The sequence below is a fragment of the Myotis nattereri genome (genome assembly GCF_964212035.1).
Source record: "Myotis nattereri genome assembly, chromosome: 3".
NCBI lineage: Eukaryota > Metazoa > Chordata > Mammalia > Chiroptera > Vespertilionidae > Myotis > Myotis nattereri.
In genome coordinates, this window is record NC_138077.1 from 190,216,968 (window position 1) to 190,242,474 (window position 25,507).

Genomic DNA, 25,507 nt, shown 5'->3' on the forward strand with positions numbered 1-25,507 from the left:
GTAAAGGAAACTGAGGAAGGGCTAGTGAGATAGGAGGAAAAGCTAGAGAGATTAGTGCAGTTGAAGCCCCAAAGAAGGATTTATGAAGGAGAGGGAGCTCAATAGTACCAGATTGTGTTTTCCTTTTCATGACATGTTTTGGGAGCTTAGTGGAAAAGTGTTATATTTGGCAGTCAGATTCATTAGTGATCTCAGAGAGTGTGATATCAATGGAGCTGGGGGTGGGGGTAGGTAGCTATGATTGTATTGATCCGTAATCCAAGATTGTGTGTTTCAATGCAGTTGTAATCCATAGGGGTAAGAAAGTGATTGAAGGACTTCAGGATCTAATTTGGTTGGGAAGGAAATGAAGTCAAAAGAGGAAGATAACTTGGAGGGAAGGAACCAAACTGGGGGGAGAACAGGGGGAAGCTGCTTTTATAGTGGAACCGTGGTTCTCAAACTTAATTTGTTCAGAAAGACTGTTTGAGAAGTGAATTGTTCTAAAACCGAATAATTTTCCCCATTAGAAATAATATAAATTGAATTAATCCATTCCAGACCCCCAAATGATTCTTTTTTAACTTTTCTTATATACAGTACATATCTAATGTACTGTTTAGTCTATAAATAAAAACTTCTTACCTTTATAGAACCATCCTTGCTAGCCTTAAATGAATTTTAATATATCATTGCCTCTGAGATGCTGTCACTGGCTAGCTACTTTTTGTTTATCCAAACAACAGTTTTTCTACCTATTCATTTGCATATGATTCTTATTTTGTGAGCACTTTCACACCCTTAGCAACATAATGTCTTAAAATTGTGCTAATCATTGATTTAGCCAGCAACAAAAGCATTCTCTCCTTTGTTGCCTGAGAGATGCTTTTTGTGATGCTGAGGTATCAACATGAAACGTTTGAGTTGTCAGGTGGAAAACTGAAGTTTTAGTCAACAACCGAGAGACATTTTTTTTCTGTGAACCACTTGGTCGACAACCCAATTGTTCAAGATGGGAGATGTTCAAGAAACGAGGTTTGACTGTACTCTTGCTTGTAAAAGGCTGTATTGGGGTATCAGAGCCAGCCAGCACTCAGAGCTCTCTGATCTGCCCAGTGCCCAGGATGCTGTTAATTAGCACACTCATTAGGGCCACCCTACAGCATGAGTTGGCTCTTGGCTGTATACATAAAAATTTTGGTGAGTTTTTCCAGGGTGAAATTTCTTTGGATCAGGGTTTTTCAACTTTGGGGCTGTTGACAGTTTTGGGCTGGATAATTCTTTGATGTGGGCATGGGAAGTTGTCCTATGCATTGTAGGTTGTTGAGTAGCATCCCTGGCCTCTACCCATTGGAGGCCAGCAGTGTCCCCACCTCCGTAGTTGTGACAGCCAGAAATGTTTCCAGACACTGCAGGTATCTCCTGGTGGACAGATTCACTTCTGGTTTACAATCACAACTCTAGATTCTTCTGGTTTTCCTCTAGGTCTTTTATAGATTCCTCTCACGTTCATTAGCCCCTCTAGGCACTTCACCTCGGTTGGCTTGGAGAGTTGAGTTATTTCAGCCTTGTGACCTTTTCCCAAAAAATTTTCAGGCTGGAAATAAACCCTCACTACAGGTGAGACAAAGAGGTATATTTCCCTATCAGTAAGCAGCCAGTTAGATACCTAAACCATTAAATTAAATGTTTTGGGGTTGTGGTATTTAGAAAAGAGTGTGTAGTCAAACTTTAATAACTCTCATGAACTTTTATATCTCTTATCTCCTTGTACTACGTTATTTGTATCTGTGTTTCTTACTAGCCTGGACTCCTTGAGGACAGGGATCCTTCCTTAATCTTTGCATACCAAACATCTTGCAGGGTGCCTGGCACATAGTAGATGCTCAGTGAATGTTTGCTGAAATGTCAGTTATGTTGATAATTAGCTAAGTAGCTTAAACCTATAATTTTTCAGTGTCAGTTATCAAGCCTCACAAAGAGGCCAGAGTTCCCTTAATATTGTCAAATTCTGATTTGTGCAGAGAGAATTATTTTATCCAGTAATTTCTATGTACACAGATCTCAGGTGTCTTCTGGAAGAATGGGAAATGGAACAGAATGACTTGCTGCCTTTTGAAAGATACCACAGGTCCTCTACCTGGCACCCAGGGCTGACTGTTCTATAGGTAGAGTCACACTGAAAAATATAATTGAAGCCCTAGCTGGTTTGGCTTAGTGGATAGAGTGTCGGCCTGTGGACTGAAGGGTCCCAGGTTCGATTCTGGTCAAGGGCACATGCCCGGGTTGTGGACTCAATCTCCGGTGGGGGGCATGCAGGAGGCAGCCGATCCATGATTCTCTTTCATCATTGATGTTTCTCTCTCTTTCTCTCTGAAATCAATAAAAATATATTTTAAAATACATATATAATTGAAGCTGGAAAATAGGGTAAATGTAAAACAATCAGCTACAAATCTAACCTATTTTATTGGATGAATGTTTTCTAGGCAGCTAATGAAATTATAAGCCCAATTGTGGCATCTACAATATAAGTATCTTTATAGACCAAAAGTAACATTTACAAAATGGATTGGGGTTTTTTTTGGTTTGTTTACATATTTACTCTTAGTGCAAATGTGTAAAATATTGCTGTGTTTTTGCTTTTTGGCTGAGCATTGATTTTAATTGATAGATAATGTATACCATAACATGAATAGTTAATTCATAACTGTATAGTTCAGTAAATAGTGACACTAAAATTATTTCCCATTCTCCCTATGCTGTTGTGATAATAGTAGTGGTAGTGGTCTTAATATAAGTAGTTATATAAGAACTCTTATGTAGCATTTACGGTGTGCCAAGCAAAATAAGTGCTTTACATATATTAACTCATTTAATCCGTATAACAGCCCTATGAGATAGACTCTATCATCCTCATTTTACTGAGGAGAGATTGAATCACAGGGAACTTAGTAAGTGACCACTCCAAGTACAAATAACTAGTAAGTGGCAGGTCTAGGAATTGATCTGAGGCAGTCTGGCGCCAGGGTCTTTCCTTCTAACTATTTTACTGTACTGTACTTATATGACACCCATATAAGTAAAGGGAAATGTGAGATAAAAAATGCTTTTAACATCATTGTGGGCTCTATGGAACTTATTATTTGTTCATTCAGTGCTCCCTGTAGAATCAGTGATTACAGAGAGAACATTTAATTTCAAAGCATTCATCCCTCCTTTCAAACTAGTATTTTCAGATTTGTTCTCCATCTGAGAACTTGCATTTAGAAAAAGTACACTTGAACTTTTTAGTTCAATTGGCAGATCAAGAGCTTGCAGATAGGATATATTGCCTTTCAGTATTTATTTATTTATTTAAAAACATGTATTGATTACAGAGGAAGGGAGAGGGAGAGAAAGATAGAAATGTCAGTGATGAGAGAGAATCATTGATCGACTGCTTCCTACTGGGGATTGAGCCCGCAACCTGGGCATGTACCCGGACTGGGAATGGAAATGTGACCTCCTGGGTCATGCATGGGTCAATGCTCAACCACTGAGCCACACTTGCTGGGCTTGCCTTTGAGTATTTAGACTGTTATATAAGAACTCTTATGTAGCATTTATGGTGTGCTAAGCAGTAATTTGGTTATCACTATGTTTTCACCAGAGTACAGCAGTATTAGGGGTCTGACTTCAAAGTGTTTATGTGTTTTATTTATTTATTATTAAAGAATAGTTGACTTTGTGTGTTTTATATATATATTCTTGTAGATAGCCAATCTAATACAGATTCTAAAAACCTTTCAGAGCCACTTAAATCCCAAGATGTGTAAGCATTTGAAGTAGAACTATGAGCAATGCAAAATGTTACCTTTCTGGAGACTTGTGATAAATAGAATAAATAAAACAGCCTATCCATGTTTAGAAGCTTAAAGTTCAGGCCAAAGAACCTCTGGTTAATCTTGCAGAATTAATTCTCATTTGGGCACTGATTTACATAACCTTTTCATTTTTAAGTCTGAGCTAATAGCCACGACAGGTATTCCCACTTTTCAAAAGTTTTCAGTAAAGCCACTTCACTTTTACAAGTAGGATCTACATTAATACCTGTTTTTGGTAACCAAACGAAATCTGAAGAGTATTTTTAATTAATTAAGGGGTTTTTAAATTAATGGTAATTGCTTCTTTGCCTTACACCATTTAATTTTATGAAAGGCTTCATAGAAATGCTCTTCTTTTGGATAGTGTGGGAAACCTGTACTATTTTTGTTTACTATAAGAAATCCAAAGAGAATTTTTGTTTTTATGAAAAAAGGCAAAAAGTGAAAATAGCGTTCATCATTTGTTTTGCAGCAAGTTGTTATAAAGATAGCACCAACCCTTTCCCTGGGAAATTCACCTACCAGTTCAGTGTCGAGCCCTCATAGCTTCAAACAGTGTCTGTGAGCATCTGTGCTTTATCTCAATTTATTTTGTGTATCCATTAGTAAGATGTGTCCTAAGGTGTCAGCAAAGCCTAAAAAAGCTTGTAAGGGTGTTATGCTTAGTGTAAAATTGGATGCAAGTAAGCATTTCAATTGTGGTGAACAAAATAAAGACATTGTATAGATGTATATACAATGTATATAGATTGAATTTGGGGTCTGGGAAAGATCAAAATTGTTCTCATATAAATTAATGATAATTGCTTCTTTGCTTTACCCCATTTTATCTTATGGAAAGTTTTCATAGGAACACTGTACTTTGGGAAAGTGGGGAAAACCTATATTTGATAAGAAAGCTGGTGTTCTATATTCTGCTTCCTTTGCCTTGGGTTTTGTGGATCTGGGTATGCTCTGGTTAGATCACATTTACTCTGGTGCCTTAGGTCAGTCAAGTATTTGGCTGGAGGGAGGAGCAGATCACCATTTCCACCCATCAAGTGTACAGTAAAGGAGGCCTATGACATTCTCATGCTAATTTTCTCTCTCCTAGGTTTATGAAGGCCTAGACATCATCACCAACAAGGTTTCTACCCAAGAGCAGAGACTATGCCAGCACCACATGATCAGCTTTGTGGATCCTCTTGTGACAAATTACACAGTGGTGGACTTCAGGAACAAGGCAACTGCTGTGATATCCTTAGGAAAGACAGCAACTAGGCTTGATGGATGGCAAGGCAGCCCAAGCCAAGAAAGAAGTTTTCTTTCTAGTGACAGTTTCTGCTAAGCAAGGGCACGCAAGACCTCACTACCAATAGGGAGCATCCCATCAGCATATGTGGATTGAAAGATATGGTGTCCTTGTTACTCAAGTCTTGTCCTCAGACTGCAACATCAGCATCCCTCGAGAGCTTGTTAGAAATGCTGAATTTGGGCCTCACTTCATATGAATCAGAATCTGCATTTAACAAGAGTACCAGGTGATTTATGTGCACATTAAAATTTGAGAAGCACTGTTTTAGTGGAGAAAACATTGATTTAGGACCAGAAAAATCTGTGTTCCAGCCTTAGAACCCCCTCTTTTGATCATGTGAATTTTATTGGTTAAATATTTACCTCACTGAGCTTCAGTTTTCTACCCTTAATTAATTTATAAATATAATGGACTTCCAGTTAGAATTTCAAAGGGATATTTGGAGTAGAAATGATGGGACAGGAAAAAAATTGTTCTGGGTAATACCAGCAATTTTTGAAAAAGGAATAGTATAAAGGGGGGGGGGGGGGGGCTGTCCATATATTTTAATGTCCAGACTGCATTTAACATCTGGAGTGCCAGATACTAAGACATTAAAAATTCATAATAATTAAAATAGCATGGAAATTATGGCACAGAATAGAAAATTCAGATACAAATTCAAATGGACATATATATTAGCTTATTAAGATAGCATTTAAAAATAGTGAAGAGTGCTCACTTCGGCAGTATATGTAGGTACTGAAATTAGAATGATACAGAGATTAGCATGGCCCCTACACAAGGATGACATGCAAATTTGTGAAACAGTCTATATCTAATAAAATAAAATAAATGAAGAAATAATGCAGTAGTTAATAATTATTCCTGAGACAGTTCATTGTTTTGGAAAAAAATAAAACCAAGTCCTCTTTATATATGACATGATTTCAGAGTTAAATATCTATATCTATATATATAAAGAGCTAGGGGCCGTCACATCAAAAACAACTGAACGGATGACCGAACAGGCTGCGGTGGGCAACCAGGCTGGCAGGGGGGTCAGTGAGGGACGACCAAACGACTGAACACCAGGCTGCGTGGGGCGACCAGGCTGGCAGGGTGGTCAGTGAGGGACGACCAAACGATTCAGCAGCAGGCTGCGTGGGGCGACCAGGCCGGCAGGGTAGTCAGTGAGGGACGACCAAACGATTCAGCAGCAGGGTGCGTGGGGCGACCAGGCCGGCAGGGTGGTCAGTGAGGGATGACCAAACGATTCAGCAGCAGGCTGCATAGGGCGACCAGGCTGGCGGGGGTCAGTGAGGGACGACCAAACGACTGAGCAGCAGGCTGCATAGGGCGACCAGGCTGGCAGGGTGGTCAGTGAAGGATGACCAAACGATTCAGCAGCAGGCTGCATAGGGCGACCAGGCTGGCAGGGTGGTCAGTGAGGGATGACCAAACGATTCAGCAGCAGGCTGCATAGGGCGACCAGGCCGGCAGGGTGGTCAGTGAGGGATGACCAAACGATTCAGCAGCAGGCTGCATAGGGCGACCAGGCCAGCAGGGGGGTCAGTGAGGGACTACCAGGCCGGCAGAGGGAGCAGTGAGGGGCGACCAGGCCAGCAGGGGGGACAGTGAGGGGTGACCAGGCCGGCAGGGGGGATAGTGAGGGGCGACCAGGCCGGCAGGGTGGTCAGTGAGGGATGACCAAATGATTGAGCAGCAGGCTGCATGGGGCGACCAGGTCGGCAGGAGGGTCAGTGAGGGACGACCAAATGACTGAGCAGCAGGCTGCATGGGGCGACCAGGCCAGCAGGGGGGACAGTGAGGGGCAACCAGGCCGGCAGAGGGAGCAGTGAGGGGCAACCAGGCCGGCAGAGGGAGCAGTGAGGGGCAACCAGGCCGGCAGGGGGGACAGTGAGGGGTGACCAGGCCAGCAGGGGGGATAGTGAGGGGCGACTAGGCCAGCAGGGGGGCGCAGTTAGGGGCGATCAGGTCGACAGCAGAGGTGGTTAGGGGTGATCAGGGTGGCAGGGGGGCCAGTTAGGGGCAATTAGGAAGACAGGTAGGTGAGCAGTTAGGAGCCAGTGGTCCTGGATTGTGAGAGGGATGTCCGACTGCTGGTTTAGGCCTGATCCCAGGATTGGAAGGGTGCAGGCTGGGCTAAGGGAGACCCCCCCCCTGCACAAAATTTCATGCACCAGGCCTCTAGTATGTATGTGTATATATATATATTTAAGATATATACTTTTTTTAAAATATATTTTATTGATTTTTTACAGAGAGGAAGGGAGAGAGATAGAGAGTTAGAAACATCGATGAGAGAGAAACATCGATCAGCTGCCTCCTGCACATCTCCTACTGGGGATATGCCCGCAACCCATGTACATGCCCTTGACCGGAATCGAACCCGGGACCTTTCAGTCCGCAGGCCGACGCTCTATCCACTGAGCCAAACCGGTTTCGGCTATACTTTTTTATTTCAGAGAGAGGAAGGGAGAGGGAGAGAGAAACATCAATGATGAGAATCATTGATTGGCTGCCTCTTGCATGCCCTCTCCTGGGGGATTGAGCCTGTAACTCAGGCATGTGCCCTGATTGGGAATTGAACCATGACCTGGTTCGTGGGTTGAGGCTCAGTCATTGAGCCACACCGGCTGGGCAGAAAAGGAAAATTGTTAGAGTTGAATATGTAAGGATTAAGAATTTGTATTGGCAAGAATGTGTATCAGCTAGAACTCTTAGGTATCTACTTAGAGAAACCTTGTCACAAGTATACCCAGAGATATGTGGTAGATCTCATTCTATAATAGCATTCCTCTAAGCAGCAAAAACATATAAACACTGTAATTCCTACTTACAGAAGAATGTATAACATTTGCATTGTTCATATAAGTTTACTTTTTTAGCAGTGAAAATGAATAAATTATCGGTACATGTATCAATCAATGTGGAAGAACCTCAAAAACAACATAAAATATGAAAAATTATAGAAGGATACATACATGTTCATACCATTATAAAGGTTAAAAGGCAAACAAAACTGATCATAATTATATATTGTTATATATTGACTATGTATTTTATATATTAATGTGTTAATATATACACATCAGTAGTAATGTAGAGAAAAACAAGGGAATGATGAAAAACAAATACCCTTCTTTTCCCTGAAATAACTCAAGATAGTGGTTCCCTCAGAGAAAGGAGAAGTTGGGGGTTGATTTGGGAATGAATACACAGAAACTTCAAAGGAATGACTAACATTCTTTTTCTTACATTGGGTTCATTAGTATTTGTTTATTACTGGGCTTCATAATTTACATATGTCAAAATGTTCTTGTGTATATATTGGATATTTTATAATTAAAAAAAAAGGGGGGAGTCGAACCGGTTTGGCTCAGTGGATAGAGCGTCAGCCTGCGGACTGAAGGGTCCCAGGTTCGATTCCAGTCAAGGGCATGTACCTTGGTTGCGGGCGCATCCACGGTGGGGGGTGTGCAGGAGTCAGCTGATAGATTTCTCTCATCGATGTTTCTAATTCTCTGTCCCTCTCCCTTCTTCTCTGTAAAAAGTCAATAAAAAATATATTTTTAAAAAGGGGGGAGCCCTAGCTGGTTTGGCTTAGTAGATAGGGCATCAGCCTGTGGACTTGAAGGGTCCCCGGTTCAATTTGGTCAAGGGCACATGCCTGGGTTGCAGGCTCGATCCCCAGTGGAGGGATGCTGGAGGCAGCTGATCAATGATTCTCTCTCGTTGATGTTTTTATCTCCCGCCCTCTCCCTTCCTCTCTGAAGTGTGTGTGTGTGTGTGTATAAAATGGGGAAAACAGCCCACCATAAATAAAATTAAAAAACACACTATAGCCTGGCCGATTTGGCTCAGTGGATAGAGCGTCAGCCTGCGGACTGAAGGGTCCCAGGTTTGATTCCAGTCAAGTGTACATGCCTGGGTTCCAGGCTCGATCCCCAGTAGGGGGTGTGCAGGAGGCAGCCGATCAATGATTTGCTCTCATCATTGATGTTTCTCTCTCTCTCCCTCTCCCTTCCTCTCTGAAATCAATAAAAATATTTTTTCAATAAGAATATTTAAAAAAACAACAAAAAACCCCAAAACAGACTACAAACCAGGGGGAAAATATTGTAACACAGGAAAGGTAAGATGTTAATATACTTAAATATGAAGAACTCTTATGAATCAGTACAAAAATTAAAGGTCATGAGTACTAATTCACAAAGAAAAAATAGAAATGGTGATAAACATGAAAAAGGGTTTGTCCTTACTGTTAATCAGGACCATCCAAATAAAAATAATGAGGTTTTTGGGTGTTTTTTTTGCCTCTCAAAGGGCAGAGATTTAAATGTGGATAGTAATTCTTGCCCTACCTGCTCTACAAGGCAGTTGTATCAGATGAGATAAATTATATGAAAGCCCTTTGGAAAATAAAATAAATCACCAAAGTATATTGTTGCTATAGGACAATTTGGTTGTTCAGGAAGAACTTAAAGAAAATGGAGAGAGAATTAAAATTTCCAAAGGGCAGCAACAATGGGGATGATTTAATTTAATCAGGTCATTTATAGGATTGGCGATGTAGTGAATTTAGGTAAGAACCTACAAGCAGAGTTCAAAATTGAAAGTATCTTCAGAAGTAGCCAGTCAGCCTTCTCTTTTTTAAAAAAATATATTTTATTGATTTTTTACAGAGAGAAAGGGAGAGGGATAGAGGGTTAGAAACATCCATGAGAGAGAAACATCCATCAGCTGCCTCCTGCACACCCCCTACTGGGGATGTGCCCGCAACCAAGGTACATGCCCTTGACCGGAATCAAACCTGGGACCCTTCAGTCCACAGGCCAACGCTCTAGCCACTGAGCCAAACCGGTCAGGGCCAGTCAGCCTTCTTGATTAGACAGATGAAGGTACTAGATACTGAGGCCCAGACAGAGGGTTTGCCCGGGATCACAGTCGTTTCATGGCTTGTGCAAACACGTTACACTTTCTCACTCCATGTCTCCTCCTGCCTATTTCCCTCCCTCTTTTCCGCTCTCCCCCACTGCTGCTCTCTCACTGTTTTTAGCCTTCCCTTTTTGTTTTCCTTGTCCTTTTTCCTTTTGTTAATTATATATTTGAAGTTCTATTACAACTACTGTGTAATTGTATACTTCCTGTACTTAATTTAAGGAGGGCAATATAGAATTTATCTTTAAAGAAACACATGTTTTTTCTATATGATCCTTGATTGCTAACATCTTTCCACCCCACCCCAACTTCTTAAAGGTTAGTGGGCTTCTGATAGAAAAGAGATCATCTTTGTCTGTGCACTCTGACTGGCTGGCAAGGGAAAGAAGTGTGTAAATGAGTCTTTGTTTGGGTTGAAAGTCTCTTTTTATCAATTATTCTCAGAAGCAAAGCCTTCTTAAAGCAGATAATTACCTGTTCAACGGAGTTCTAAAGAAAAGAATTCAAAGTAGCAGAGACATAAAAACAATAGTGACTGAAGTAAATTATAAATTGAATGCTGACACAATTGAAAAGATATTTCAGGCATTGTGACTGGGGACTTACTTTCATTGTCACATTTAATCCTCATAAGAACTCATGAGGATTTTTACAGGTGAGAAAACTGAAGCTCAGGTTGAATAACATGCCCAAGAACTGGAACCAGTAATTGAAATCTGTTTGTCGTTAGAACCAGTGCTTCTGAGTTTTTCTAGTGGAGTCTCAAGTGGCTGAAATGTGCACTACCACCACATAATGGGAAGACCGAGTCTAAGCCACGTCTCAGAGAACCAATTTGTGTTTTGCCTTAGAAAGCAAAGTCAGACGTCACCTTGGTGGCTCCTGAGCAGCTGACACTTGGCTCTGTGAAAGTCCTTGGACTTGTGCTCATTAAGCTGATTGGAATACCAAGCAACCTTTGAATTTTAGCAGCAAGGCCTAGAAAGTTCTAGAATTGGAAATAATTACAGTCATTTATGTTTCTGGTTTATGAAAGTCCCTCCAGAACTGATAGAATATAATTCTGAGAACTCATGGCAAACAGTGAAGACTAGTATCAATTCCAAGTGAATGTGGTTTTTTTGCTAATACCCTCCTTTCTGAGTGAGTCAGGATTCTCTTCTGAAATTAAATATTGTGATGTCTTTCTTAATATTCACATTGAAGATATATTTGCCCGACACAAAATTCCTATTGTCGTGGGAGGAACCAATTATTACATTGAGTCTCTACTCTGGAAAGTTCTTATCAGTGCTAAGGTATGTTTAGTTCACTTGTAAGTCACAAGAAAATGGGCTCTTTTTTCTTACCAGCTAATTTTAGTGGAAGGACTCTTGCCTATTTCTTATACTCAGCAACTGTAATTTTCAACTTAATATTCTGAAGCAAATGCCACCTCCATATGTGAAGTGTGCTCCTCCAGGCAGGCCTAAGGGCAGGGGCTGTGTGTGGGAAAAATGCTCCTCTGTGGATTAATTAGCATCTCCATATAGTTAGCAGCGCACTAGTCTGATTCAGCATTTCCTGGCTGTAACAATCTGTGTCAGGGAGATATCCAATACTAACCTTTCTTACAGAGATGCTATTGCATAGGGTGGGACTTTGGCCATTCTGATCTACTCTTTGGTCAAACTTGCTGGGAACACTAGACTCCTGTATGTCTTAATATAGACATGTTAGCCCTGGTGCCTATTTGTATTCCTGACAAGGAAGCAGGGTACCAGAGTATATCCCCTTCCTCTTATTTGTTGTGGCCTTATAGCACTACCCTGATGTATTGGAATTTTCTGTTTATGATCTGCCTCTCACTGTATGGCAAGACCTTCCGAATCATCTCTATTCTGTATTCCTAACATTTAGCCGAGTGCCTGGTACACACACTGTCTTGGTGCTTATTGAATTGTTGAGTTAAATTTACTTATACACCTTCATTTAATAGCCCCAGGAGATGGGCACTGAGAAAGAGTTTGACCGGAAAGTAGAGCTTGAAAAGGAAGATGGCCATGTACTTCACCAACGCCTAAGCCAGGTGGACCCAGAAATGGCTGCCAAGCTGCACCCACATGACAAGCGCAAAGTGGCCAGGTAAGAAAGCCCGGGCCCACTGACCCCTGAGTTCCTTTAGAGTTAGAGGATAGTCAGTTCTTCAGTGTGCCTGGGTGATGAGAGAGAGGTGTGATAATAGTATTTAGTGGAGATTGATGAGTTACAGCTTAAAAGGTTAGGAGGCCCTGAGTTACTGCCGCAGACCAACTCCCTCAATAAATAGTTGTACCCTACTTTGTTGTTACATTTAAAATACATATACAATATAGTTTTTCCCTAGGGCCTATGTAATCTTGCTTCATTTTCTGTTTGATCTTTGCTTGTATAACAGTTTTCATATAAATTTTTCTGGCATGCAGTAGGTTTACATTGTGACTTGGGTTTCATAATTGATTGTGCAATGCTGAGTTCTGCCCCAACAGCTTTCCCAGTGGGAGGCAGAGTTATAAACTGTCTCATAGATCAGCTCACCTTTACACATGGAGATTTTCTTCAGGGAAGAGAGAGGTGGTGCATGAACTCATAAGGTCATGTTTTCTTAGGTTGTTTTGAAATTGCAGCCTCATGTGTTGGCTGTATTTTTCTGTGTTGGGAGTATCTGGTAGAGTAGAAGATCTAACGAAGTACCAACTATGTGGATGGTTATAAAGATTAAATATGGCAACATGTGGTATTGATAGGGATTATGAAGTGTTCCACTCAAATGAATGTTCTAGATCATGTTACTGAATTCTTTTTTCATTATTGCCTCCCACCCCACCTAGAAGCCTTTTTAGAATTGTTTTTCCTAATTATGCCCCTTTCCTTCTTCACACCAATGAAATTTTAATACTGGAGAATTATGGTTTTTTTTGGGTATGGTTGCCCTTTGGAGGGACACACACCTCGTATTAGGTAAGGGTTGTTTTTGCCTCTTTGAGGGCAATATCACCCTGTTGATAATACATAGTCTAGTAGATAAATGAAGGTTATATTTTCTAGTATCCAAACATTTTAATAAAAATCTTAAAAAAATTTTTTTTGAAAACTCAGGAACATTATGATGAACATTCATTTTTATATTGTTTTATGATATGATTCTGGAGCTTGGTTTATATTTTCCTCTCCTTTTATCAAGTAGTTCTCTCTTATCACCTCTCCTCATTTTCTACTTCTAAACTAGTAATGAGTTGAGAACTGTGTCTTCGTCGGAATCAATCAAGTCTAAGTAAGAGTTCTAGAGTCTGAGGATTGGAGGACTTTTTCATCTTCCTTTTAGTTTGAGCCTGTAGTCCAACCTCCAGAAAAGTGAGATATTGTCACTATACATTTTTTCCTCATAGATCCTCTTTGAATGACCAGTGATGTGAAATAACAAGGGGTCTTTACTCTTGTGCTAGGGTTTCAGGAAGTAGAATTGGGTCAGGAAGGGAAAGATCACTTTCACACTGATAACTTACAATCACCCAGAGTGGTAGAGTATAGAATTGGGAGTTAAATTACCTAGTGCTGTGTAACATAACAGATACTGACAGAGTGTATGGTGGCTTAAGAGTAAGTATGTGAGTTCTTTTTTCATTGGTCTTTGTGCTAGTAGAATACTGAATTAGTCAGAATTTTAGACATATTTTAAAAGAAAGTTGATGAGCTGGCTATACAACATACTTTTCTACTGTGGGAAAGGCATTCTAGCGAGACTAGACTTGTTAGCTTGTAACAAAGTGTCCCAAACAAGTTCTTTTACTGCTTACCTGAAAGTAAGTCCCATTTTGTATGTATAGAAGAAACCTGTTGTTTCTAAACCTGTTTAACTGATTTTAGAAAAATTGATATGTTTTTAAAGGAACAGTATTATTTCTTACTTTACCTAAAGTTTTCTTAGGACCCCTTTCTGAATAGCTATAGAATCAGTAACCTGGACTTTCATATCTTCATGGGCTGATGCAGTGAAAGTGAGAATGAGATGTTTTATAATAAACACCCTCTCTCCTTGAGAATTAATATTTCCTAATAGTTTTTATGGCTTTTACCCCCTCGTTCCCCCCACCCCTAAATGACTTAGGAGTTTGCAAGTGTTTGAAGAAACGGGAATCTCTCACAGTGAATTTCTTCATCGTCAACATGCAGAGGAAGGTGGTGGTCCCCTTGGAGGCCCTCTGAAGTACCCTAACTCTTGCATCCTCTGGCTTCATGCTGACCAGTCAGGTAAAAGCCCTTTGATGCCCTAGAGTTCATTCGAGTTAGATCTTACAGTAATATATTACTATATATAACATGCTTACAACCATGAGTGGCTCATAATAAACACTAAATAAGTATTACTTATTAATTTTATTTTCATTTACCATTATTTGTTGACTTAGTAAGGCACAGTAAGGCCATCCCCCTAAGTATCTATCTGGAAAGGGAGTAAGGGCAGCCCTTGCACCAGGATAAGATATCAAGGGTGGGATAAGATGGGATGAGTGGGATGGAAGAGAGATTGCTATCCAGGGAAGAGCCAAAGGAGAAAGCTAAAGAGCAGGGAGGCTCCTGTGGAAGAGGTTGAAGTGTCAAGTATTCTGCATGGTACTTGGATTTCAGAGATGAATATGAGACTCAGTGCCTGCTCTTAGTCTGGTGGGGCAACAAATAATGAGATAGATACTACATTGTGATAAATGTTGGCTAGAAAGTGATGAACATTCTCTGCGGGGGAGTCAGGGACCAGTCTGTATAGGTAACCTGTGAGCTAGGTCTGGAAAGGTGAGACTATTTGAGAATAGGCAGTATGGTGTGGTTATTAAGAGCATGGTCTCTGAGCCGGACTGTTTGGGATTCAGATTCCTGACCCATCATCTTCTAGCTATGTGAGTTTTAAAGCAAGTTAGTTTTCCTTTCTGTGCCCCCCATTTTCTCTCCTGCAAAATGGAGATAATGTTTCAGTACATATCTCACTGCTTCGTTGAAGATTAGTTGAGTTAATAAAATAAAGTACTGAGAATGTGCCTGACACATCTAGAGTCCTCAATACATGCAAATTTTTTAGGAAGACAGGAACATGGGTTAGTTCCATTGCAGGCAATGAAATAGCAATGGCAGAGATGTAGAAGAGCATGACTGAAATGGTGAAAATTTATTATGAATTTTAGTTATAAGTTTATAAAAAAAGAATGTTTTCACAATGAAAAAAGTTTTTAAAGAGATTTTTTAAAATTGATTTTTTGAGAGAGTGGAAAGGAGAGAGAGTGAAACATTGATGCAATAGTGAAACATCCATCAGCTGCCTCCTGCACTCCCTCTGTGGGGGATCAAGCTTGAATCCCCCACCATGTGCCCTGATTGGGAATTGAATCTTTTGGTGCATGGGACAACGCCCAACCAACTGAGCCACACTGACCAGGGCCAAATTAAATTTTTGTAAATTAAAATATGTCCTGTAATTTAGCATAATATAATGGTATCTGATTTATAATAAAGTTGTGTTTGACCACCGCATCTGAATGATTATGACCTCTTACTCAATTGTCTGGCGCAGTAGTTCAGGATACACTGAGGATGGCTTTGGACTAAAGTTCCTTGTTCCTATCGAAGGAGTCATCTGAGAATTCTTAAATGTGAAATAACACAACGTTAGAGTAACAACTATGATGAAAAAAAGTAAGGGTAAACCAGGGGGCTCTCTGCTGCCTCTGAAATAAACAATGGAAATACATTCCATGTGAGAATAAAATATTTGTTCTCCATTCCCTAGCTGGTTTGGTTCAGTGGATAGAGCGTTGGCCTACAGACCGAAGGGTCTGGGTTCGATTTGGTCAAGGGCATGTACCTTGGTTGCAGGCTCCTCCCCAGCCCTGCCAGGGCGTGTGCAGGAGGCAACCAATTCATGTGTTTCTCTCACATTGATATTTGTCTCTGTCTTTCCCTCTCTCTTCCATTCTCTGAAAATCAATGGAAAAATATCCTTGGGTAAGGATTTAAAAAATAAATAAATGAAATAAAATAAAATAAAAAATATTTGTTCTCCCTAAAAGGTGCAATTGTATGCTTTCTCTTTATATAATAAGAAGATGTGTGTTTCATTCTGGCTGTTTTTATTGGAGTTGCAGAGTCTTAGCGTGACTAAATGTCATATGAAATGATTTATCATATAACTAGAGGCCCAATGCACGAAATTCATGCAAGAGTAGGCCTTCCTTTCCCGGGCTGCTGGCACCCAGGACCTGGGTTTCCCTCCGACTCCTGGCACCCGGGACCCAGGCTTCCCTCACAGACCCGGCTTCATCCAGAAGGTCTAATTAGCATATTACCCTTTATTATTATAGATCTTTGGACTTTGAACCCTTTCTTCCATTTGCACAAATTCTGTTCTTTGTGCAGCATGTCCATTCATCATGTAAGTATATAGTACACACTTACAACAGGCTTACTGGTGATGGGTTAATTTGATTCAAGTTCTAGATGAGCGCTTGGATAAAAGGGTGGATGACATGCTTGCTGCTGGGCTCTTGGATGAACTGAGGGATTTTCACAGACGCTATAATCAGAAGAAAATTGAAGAAAATAGGTGAGGATTTGACTTACTACTTTAACCTACTCTCCATCCTTTGCTTATGGTCAAAAGACTATATAAACATAATACTGGCTTTGGATCTTTTTGTTTGTTAGCCTTTGTCCTTGGCAAGGCTTGTTGGAGGAGGTTTGGTGTACTTGTTACAGTTGCAGTTTTCTAATCTGTCAAGCATTCTCAGGAGTTAATTTTCAAGGGAAGTAACCTGGCAGTTGGTGGGGGTGGTGGAGGAAGGAGTTCAGAGAGGCAATAACTGCTAAGGATCTCAATTTCCTCATCTGAGGGATGAAATGGCTCAGCTAGATCATCTCCAAGGCCCCTGCTAGTGCTCAGATGCAATGGCTCATCTGCTGATGCTCTCCTGTTCCCAGCCAGGACTATCAACATGGTATCTTCCAATCAATTGGCTTCAAGGAATTTCACGAGTACCTGATCACTGAGGGAAAATGCACACCAGAGACTAGTAACCAGCTCCTAAAGAAAGGTGTGAATTTCTCCATTTAACCTAGCCATGGACATCCTTGGGTGACAGAGCTTCCTGCTGGTATGGTCTGAGAAAGAGCTAAGGCTAGAAGAGTCCCAAATGGCCTGCAGCTCAGAATTAAGATTTTTGTCGACCAAATGTCCCCTAGTGTGCTGCTGTGGCTAATGTTCTCTTCTGCTGGGCTGGATGGGCCTTCCTTTTGGCAGGGTGAAAAGTACTTAGAGGTTCTTATATCTACTTTATCTTTCAGGTATTGAGGCCCTGAAACAAGTGACTAAGAGATATGCCCGGAAGCAAAACCGATGGGTTAAAAATCGTTTTTTGAGCAGTAAGTCTCATGTTTTTCCTTATCCCCTGGGTCTGTTTTCAATAGACTATAGATGCCCTCAGCTCACTCAGAAAATGAACTTCAGTTTCTGGACCTGTATTAAGATTGGAGACATGACCTGGGTGGGTGTCTATTGCATAATTGATCGTCCAGGGATATTTTCTTGTGATGTCTCAGAAAACAAATCTTTCCAATGAGAAGTCTGCTTTATGCCTTGAACATATGCATGCTGGCTGCAAACTGGGAAGAGCAAAATAGCAACATCTTAGCAGAGCTGGTGCTCAGGGTTGTTTTAGGTTCTAATTTTGAAGAGCAATCAAATTTCTATAGGAAGGCTTTCCTAATTAAAATGGTTTTTGGGCCAGATGAGTAGTATAAAGATAAAACCTTCACCATAGTGTTCTGTGTTCAGATATGTGGTGCTTCAAACTGCTTCACCTTTGATTTTAGTTGGATAGCACTATTTTATTTAAAACTTTATCTTTGTTGTTGAAAGTATTATAGATGTCCCCCTTCCTTTTCCCCATTGACACCCTCTACCCTGCACCTGCACCCTAGATGGCACTTTCTTGTTGTTGTTAATACTAACCCGAGGATATTTTTTTCATCAGTTTTTTTGGAGAGTGTGGAAGGGAGGGAGGTGGGGTAGTGGGGGCGGGGGAGAGACAGACAGATCCATGACTGGTTGCCTCCCACCTGCCCCTTGACTGGGGCCCAGGATTGAGCCTGCAACCCAGCTATGTGCCCTTGACTGGGAATTGAACCTGTGATGCTCAACCACTAAACACATGGGCTGGATAGCACTTTTAAGGAAAAGGAAAGGAAAATCTCATTCATTTGATCCTTGGTACTAAGTTTGGTGCTATACATAAGTTATTCTGTCTTCCAGGTAGTTGTTATTCTTTTATTTTTGCAGGTAAGGAAATGGAGGTTCAGACAGGTTAAATAACTTGCTAGCGCCAAGACCGGTTTGGCTCAGTGGATAGAGCATCAGCCTACGGACTGAGGGGTCCCGGGTTCGATTCCGGTCAAGGGCATGTACCTGGGTTGCGGGCACATCCCCAGTAGGAGATGTGCAGGAGGCAGCTGATCAATGTTTCTCATCAATGTTTCTAGCTCTCTGTCCCTCTCCCTTCCTCTCTGTAAAAAATCAATAAAATATATTTAAAAAAATAAGTAAATAACTTGCTAGGAATCCCCTAGCTATTAAGCAATAGAGGATTGAATGCAGACCTGATTCTGAAGCCCATGCTCTGCTTTCCACCATTCTTCTTATTTCCTTTAGCTATAACTTTAGCTAGACAGCATTTGTATTGGCCTTGGGTAAGAAATTGTGTGCTTATTAAGATACTAGAGGCCCAGTGCACGAAATTCGTGCATGGGTAGGGTCCCTAGGCTTGGCCGGCAATCAGGGCCGGCCTTCCGGCTGGCAGCCGGAGCCTTCCTTTATTTCACACCGCCCCCTGGTGGTCACTGCACATCATAGTGAGCAATCAAACTCCTGGTCTCCCGGTCGAACTCCCAAGGGGACACTTTGCATATTAGCCTTTTATACATATAGATTAAGCATAAGTGAAACCCATTGTGGACACTTTTAAAATATGCTTCTGAATCATCCCCTGTTTACCTTTTACTTCTGCCTTCAGTTCAGATAAGGGCAGCGAGGCCTTCCACCCTGCTCCTCAGTGCCTCTGAACATAAACACCTTGATTCATGTTGTTGACCACCAGATTGCTGAAGTTCTCTCCCAGCTCTCACTCTCTGACAGAGCTCTCCATTGTTGTTATGGTGCCAAGAGGCTCTTGACACTTTATTCTACTTATCCTGCTTTCTTTGCATGTCCTGTTAGATAGAGGAAGCCTGAGTCAGCTGAAATTGAAGTTCACTACCATGAATTTCTAATGCAGCTTCTCTTCTCCCCAGGGCTACAATTAGTCTGTAACAAAAGATGTTTTTTTGTAATGATTTGGAGCTTCCTTCTGTGGTAAAGCCACAATAACTCCCCCATCTCCGAGTCAGGAGGCGTTGATGGCACAGTGAGTGCATCATATGCCCATTCCTCATTCATGCATATGCCCGCACAGTCCTGGTGCTAGTGTGAAAGGCACAGCTGCCCTGCAAATCAGGAGCTGTGTGTGATTGGCCAGGGCTGGTCTGCTGGGATATGGTTCTGGCAAGAAGCCAGAGGGACTTCCCCACCCCAGCTTGGCCTTGGACTCAAGCCAGGAATAGCAGCTGGGAGCCGAGAACTTGTTGAAAGGTGCTTAGACAGGGCACAGAAGCCCAACAAAGGACTTAGAGGGAAAGGAAAATATAGAGTGGCCTGGAAACAGGTGCAGAGCTTAGCCAAGGCCAGGTGTGCTGTGGATGCTGCCTGCACCCTCCCTGTCTCACCTTTCCATGTGGTGGCAGGTGCAGCCCAGTCCATTTTAAGAAGAATCTTATTTGTGGTTGGCACAATCAAAAGGCTAGCACCTGCCTGCCGTTGGCATCCTGAGGACTTTGATGTTTGGTCCATGGGGCAATCCTCTTTGCCTTTAGGCAACTGACTTAACCTAGCTGTGGAAGGCAATTCAGTGTGTCCACAAACTGGGGAAGCTACCAGCAGAGACCGAACCTGGTTGGCTCAGATGGATGAAATGCCTACAGCTGTATTCTTGGCTACCTCTGGTCTCATCTCCATTCAGAAGTACTTCAAGCTATTAGTTTATTTCCTCCTTTGCTGTACTGTCTTTACATTATAGCCCACACTGGTTATGAGAGCTATTGCTCTATATTGTTTTGCTTTCTGATTTGGAAGATCCTACACTCGAGACTCTGGATTATATAGCTAGACTTGTTGGCTGCAGACCAGTCAACCTTCTAGGTCTTTCTTGAATTGAAGTCCTGGAAGCAGAATAGATTATGTCTTGGGGGCTGACCTCTCACAGCTTTTCTTTGTCATCTTTAGGACCTGGTCCCGGTGTCCCCCCAATATATGGCTTAGAAGTATCTGATACCTTGAAGTGGGAGGAGTCTGTTCTTGAACCTGCTCTTGAAATTGTGCAAAGTTTCATCCAGGTGATTATTATCATGGTACTGTCTATTGTCTGGTTTTCAAACAACTTTCCTTAGCTTATACCTTTGTTGCTGTGTTGGGAACCAAGCCTTCTTTTCCGTGGAATAGAGCAGAAGGGCTGGCTGCTTTTAGATCCCTGGAGGCTGTGTTTCTACTTTCACATTCAGAAAGGTTGTTGCTAAAATCTGTTCACAGTCCACCTGCTCTCTGGGATGAGAAAAAAGAATCTTGGGACTGTCCCTCTATCCTTAATATCAGAGAGTGATATCCAAGTCTCTTTGAATTGAATGCTTCTCTGCCACCCCACCCCCTTTGTTATTTCAGGGCCGTAAGCCTGACGCTGCTCCAGTAAAGATGCCATACAGTAGCACGGAGAACAAGAGAAGTTCTCACATGTGTGACCTCTGTGGTCGAATCATCATTGGGGACCGTGAATGGGCAGGTAGAGTCTGGGGAATGGCACAGAGAAATCTGTAAGGGTGTGTTACACGAACTTCATGAAATTCAAGGTCTTTGCTAGGTTGAATGCTAGAGTCTGCGTATTTGTACAGGGAGGGCCAGATTCCTCTGAGAGCCTGTACTCAAATTTCATGGCTATCTTCCCAAATTGGACAGTTATCTCTGTATTCTGAATTTCAAAGGAAGATCATATGCCCACAGCTAGAGTAGATATTTTATACTAAAGGGTCTACAGTTAACTTTCCAGAGTCCTTTGTGGTCTTGCCTTATAGGAGTTCCTTGGCCTTTCATGTTTAGATCTCAGTGGGATGGGGTAGGATTTTAAGGGAAGCCAGGTAACTCACCCAAACAAAGGTGGAAGGAGCAGGAAGTACAGTTACTCTTCCTGAGTACATTCTTCAGAAGTGGTGTCTCTTCAGTGATTTTTTTAAAATATATTTTTATTGATTTCAGAGAGGAAGGGAGAAGGAGAGAGAGATAGAAACATCAATAATGAGAGAGAATCATTGATCGGCTGCCTCCTGCACGCCCTCCACTGGGGATCGAGCCCACAACCCGGGCATGTGCTCTTGACCAGAATCGAACCTGGGACCCTTCAGTCCGCAGGCCGACGCTCTATTCACTGAGCCAAACCAGCTAGGGCTCTTCAGTAATTTTTAAGGTAATGTTGAAATGGTGGTGGTTGTTAAAACTGATGAAAAGTGTTAAGGGAGACTTAACATTCAACCTAGCAAAGTGTGACAGCAAGGCTATCAGTCATGTATAAAGAAGGTGGTTATGGATAACGTCTCCTTTATAAGGTACTTCCGGCCAACCAGGGATCAGCCCTGCGTGGAGGCTCCGCTCTGTTCTAGAGCCTGGATCTGCCTCTGCCAGAGTCACACTGCACTCCCTGTCGGATTTCTGTAGTCACCCAGTCAAATCCCAAAGGGCCTTAGCCTCCAAGCCTTGAATTTATATCACATTTAGAAACTTGTTTAAGGCTCACTCCTTTTATGCACAGCTGGATTATCTAATGGCTGGAATCCTTCTGTTCAGAGTACTGCTTTGCATGGGATTCTTTTAGAAGTTGATTTTTCTCCCCATACCAACCAGTAAAATGATTAGTTCTATTAACTGGTAACTCTGGCAAAATGAACTCCATTGTCAGAGACTGGGGACGGCTGTGATTGCCCAAGCAGCAGAAGAAGCCTCGATTGTCATTGGTTTATAATGATGAAAGGGGAAGAGAGAGAGAGAGTCTGATTGTTTTTTCTAAAGGAAACTTAGTGGTTCGATTTGTCCAGTGTCCTTCAGGGGTAGCCTTAGAGAAGCAACATTTGTGAGCCTTTGTGAGCTTAGCTTGTATAAGCCCTTCTATAGTGCCATCTGTCAAGTCCTCCTATCTCCTGCTGCCATGGAGAGCCAGTCCAGAGTGTCCCCACCCCCCTTTTATTTATTTATTTATTTTTGCCTTAGCCTCTAGCTGGAGAACAAAGCTGACTTTTTCCCCCCAAGTAAGCTTTTCTTTGACTTCTAACCTCTTCCTTATTTATTTTTGCTTCTAAACCCTTAAAAATGATTATTTAAATATGTAGAAATAGAATTTAATCTAGCTGTTTATTTTTTTAGGTGTTCCCAAATAAGATTTCCTTGAAAAAGAACAGGCTAGTGAAAAGGAGCTTGTGTGAGTTAGTCAGAGGGTGGGAACTGTCTGGAGTGAGAGGTCAGAATTGATATCAGGCAATAGTAGCTTTACTGCTTCTGTGGACCCTCAGAAGGGATGTCAGAGAAGGTTTCTTGTTATCTGCCCAGAGCATTGTGTGTCTGCATAATGTGAGCCTTGTGGGTTAGTCATTCAGATGGCTTATCTGACCCAGGCAGAGGGATGTCAGTGCAGGAGGGGCAACCTGTAGAGCAGGGAAGGAGTAGGAAGGGCGTCTCTGGGTGCCCCAGGCCTGTGGCAGGCTGTCCTGCAATACAGACAAGGATTTGAATTTGTAACTTTTTAGTCATGTGAGTTGAAATGTATCTGTAACGGGAGCCCTATACCAAAAAATTGAGTTAAGAGTTCTGATTCTGGAAAATTTGGCCCCTTTTCAGAACTATAGGTAAGCTGAGGAGCTCTCCTGCTGTGTGGTCTTGGACAAAATGTAAGACATCTCTGAGCTTCAGTTTCCTCCCATATAAAATGAGCTGCATAGTACTGTCTGCAAGATTTTGGGGAGGATTAGTGATATAAAGCACGTAGCAGGGTGTGTGTGATACGTGGTAGCTTGCTATAGTTTGCTAGCTCGCTGGCCATATAACTTATTCTTCCTTTAAAATTGCTAAGCAGCTATACCAATACATGTGTTGTTCTTGTTATTATTAAACGGAAGGTTTGCATAGCTAATTTTATATGCTGCTAGGATTAATTCTAGAAAAGCCTAATGAGTTGTTTGTTGTTGTTGTTTTATTTAGCACATATGAAATCCAAATCCCATTTACACCAAATGAAGAAAAGAAGACGATTGGACTCAGATGCCTTCACCACCATAGGAAGTCAGAGTATTTCCCCAGACCGTGACAAAGAGCTTGAAGAGAAGGGATCCGTAGGGCAGAATGATGAAGACCTGAAATCTAGTGTTTAAGGGACATGGCCAGTGGCCTTTGCAAAAGTGGCAGGAATCTGGTTCAGGGGGAGGGTGAGTCTGTGCCCCAGTCTGGGCGGAGGACTGCTATGCAAAAAGCTCCCGCCATTTTCTTTCATTCAGTGGTGTGGTTTCAAAGTGTCATGTTCTCTGTCATGGAAACAGCAGGTCTTGTCAGCTCCTGTGTGGCTGATGTGTCTGGCAATGTGAGTTCAGGAAGGGATTTTTTTCTTTTAACCTTAAAGGTTCTATTTTTAAAAGAGACACAGATTGCACTTTTTCACACTGGAGGGACTCTTTTTGCTGATAAATACCAAGATTCACTATATCCCTTAAAAAATGAGTTTTATGTCCCTGACTTTGACTAAAAATATCGATAACTTCCAGACACTTTTATAGATGACCAAAGGATTGTGCGCCCCACAAATCAGGAGTTTTGGATTTGAGTGAATGGCAGGAAAGGACTGGCCCCAGTTAGATGATTAGGTGAACCAAACCAGTTCTTGGAATTCCATAGAGGAGAGACCCAGCCCAAGGTGGCTGTGACATGGGATTTGAAAAACGAAGGGCATCGACATTTATTGAGGTCCTCTTGTGTGGTAATTACTGTGACTACTGTCTCTATTGAGTTAGGAATCTACATTTTATCTATTTTTTGTTTTTTTGTTTCTAGGAATCTACATTTTAAATAAAGAAAAAGTTTGAAAGAGCCTCTTTAGTCCTTAAAAAGATATATATGTATATATCTAGTTTATATACAGTCTGATTTGTTACCAACAGATGGCTTTTTCTCAAATTTGACATTCTTCATATGATCACACTTTCTGTTCATTTTATTAGAGATTTAAGTTATCACCAGTTGAAGCTCTCTTTTTGGAATGACCTGAGCTGCCAACAATGTTACGTATATGTCTGTATGCATATAACATAAAGTTAAGCATTTTTAAGTTTATATTAATTACATTCTTAGTGTTGTGTAACCATCACCACTATTTATTTCCAAAACATTTTCATCACCCCAAGCAGAAACTCTGTACCCATTAAGCAATAACTCTCTTCTCAAGTAATATTTTATTTGTTCAGAGCCTACTATATGAGAGTCCCTGAACTAGGCAAGAGGGAATACAGAGATAAAATGAGGTGATTATTGCCCTACCTGATTTGTCTCAATGGATAGAGCGCCAGCTTGCGGACTGAAGGGTCTCAGGTTTGATTCCGGTGAAGGGCAGCTGCCCAGGTTGCAGGCTCGATCCCCAGTGTGGGGAGTGCAGGAGGCAGCTGGTCAATGATTTTTCTCTCATCATTGATATTCTCTCTCTCTCTCTCTCTCTCTCTCTCTCTCTCTCTCTCTCTCTCCTTTCTCTGAAATCAATAAAAATATTTTTTTAAAGTATTTTTTAAAAATGAGGTGATTCTTGCTTTCAGGAAGCTTATAAATATCGTATATATACACAGACAACTGACCTAGGTAAGAGAATATCAAAGGCTCTAAGAACTGTATAGAACTTCACTTTGGAGGGAGAGTAAGGGATTGTGGAAGAAAGATCACTTTTGCTAGACCTTAAAAAGCAATTCTTGGTAAATGTATTGTTAGCTGTGCATATAAGGAGAGGGTAAAGTAAAAGAACTATCAAACTTGATTGAGCTTTTAAACAGCGCTGAATTCCATAGCTTCACTCCTTTCTTTTTCTTCAAATATTTTTTTAAAGTTTTATTTTTTACCAGACTTTTTTTACATAGTTCAGAAATCAAAATGATATAAAGGAATTCATTGAGAAATTTCACTCCCACCTCCATGCCCTTCTGCCCCCATAGATAATCACTTACTAATTTCTTACATATCTCAAGAATTTTTAAGCAAAACCAAACA

General features: G+C 41.4%; 1 protein-coding gene across 1 annotated transcript in view; it reads left to right on the forward strand.

The window, feature by feature from the left end:
* The window catches only part of TRIT1 (tRNA isopentenyltransferase 1), a gene marked incomplete at its 5' end in the record, with an annotated part of 43,011 nt that extends 17,983 nt beyond the window's left edge, over positions 1 to 25,028 (forward strand). Inside the window, 10 exons of the mRNA XM_081085878.1 lie at positions 4,939 to 5,076; positions 11,280 to 11,381; positions 12,062 to 12,207; positions 14,210 to 14,352; positions 16,582 to 16,693; positions 17,068 to 17,180; positions 17,431 to 17,508; positions 20,459 to 20,568; positions 20,891 to 21,008; positions 23,468 to 25,028. Coding sequence (XP_080942004.1) covers positions 4,939 to 5,076; positions 11,280 to 11,381; positions 12,062 to 12,207; positions 14,210 to 14,352; positions 16,582 to 16,693; positions 17,068 to 17,180; positions 17,431 to 17,508; positions 20,459 to 20,568; positions 20,891 to 21,008; positions 23,468 to 23,637 — 1,230 coding nt within the window. The 3' untranslated portion in view covers positions 23,638 to 25,028. The remainder of the gene's footprint in view (positions 1 to 4,938; positions 5,077 to 11,279; positions 11,382 to 12,061; positions 12,208 to 14,209; positions 14,353 to 16,581; positions 16,694 to 17,067; positions 17,181 to 17,430; positions 17,509 to 20,458; positions 20,569 to 20,890; positions 21,009 to 23,467) is intronic.
* Positions 25,029 to 25,507: the final 479 nt, after the last annotated feature.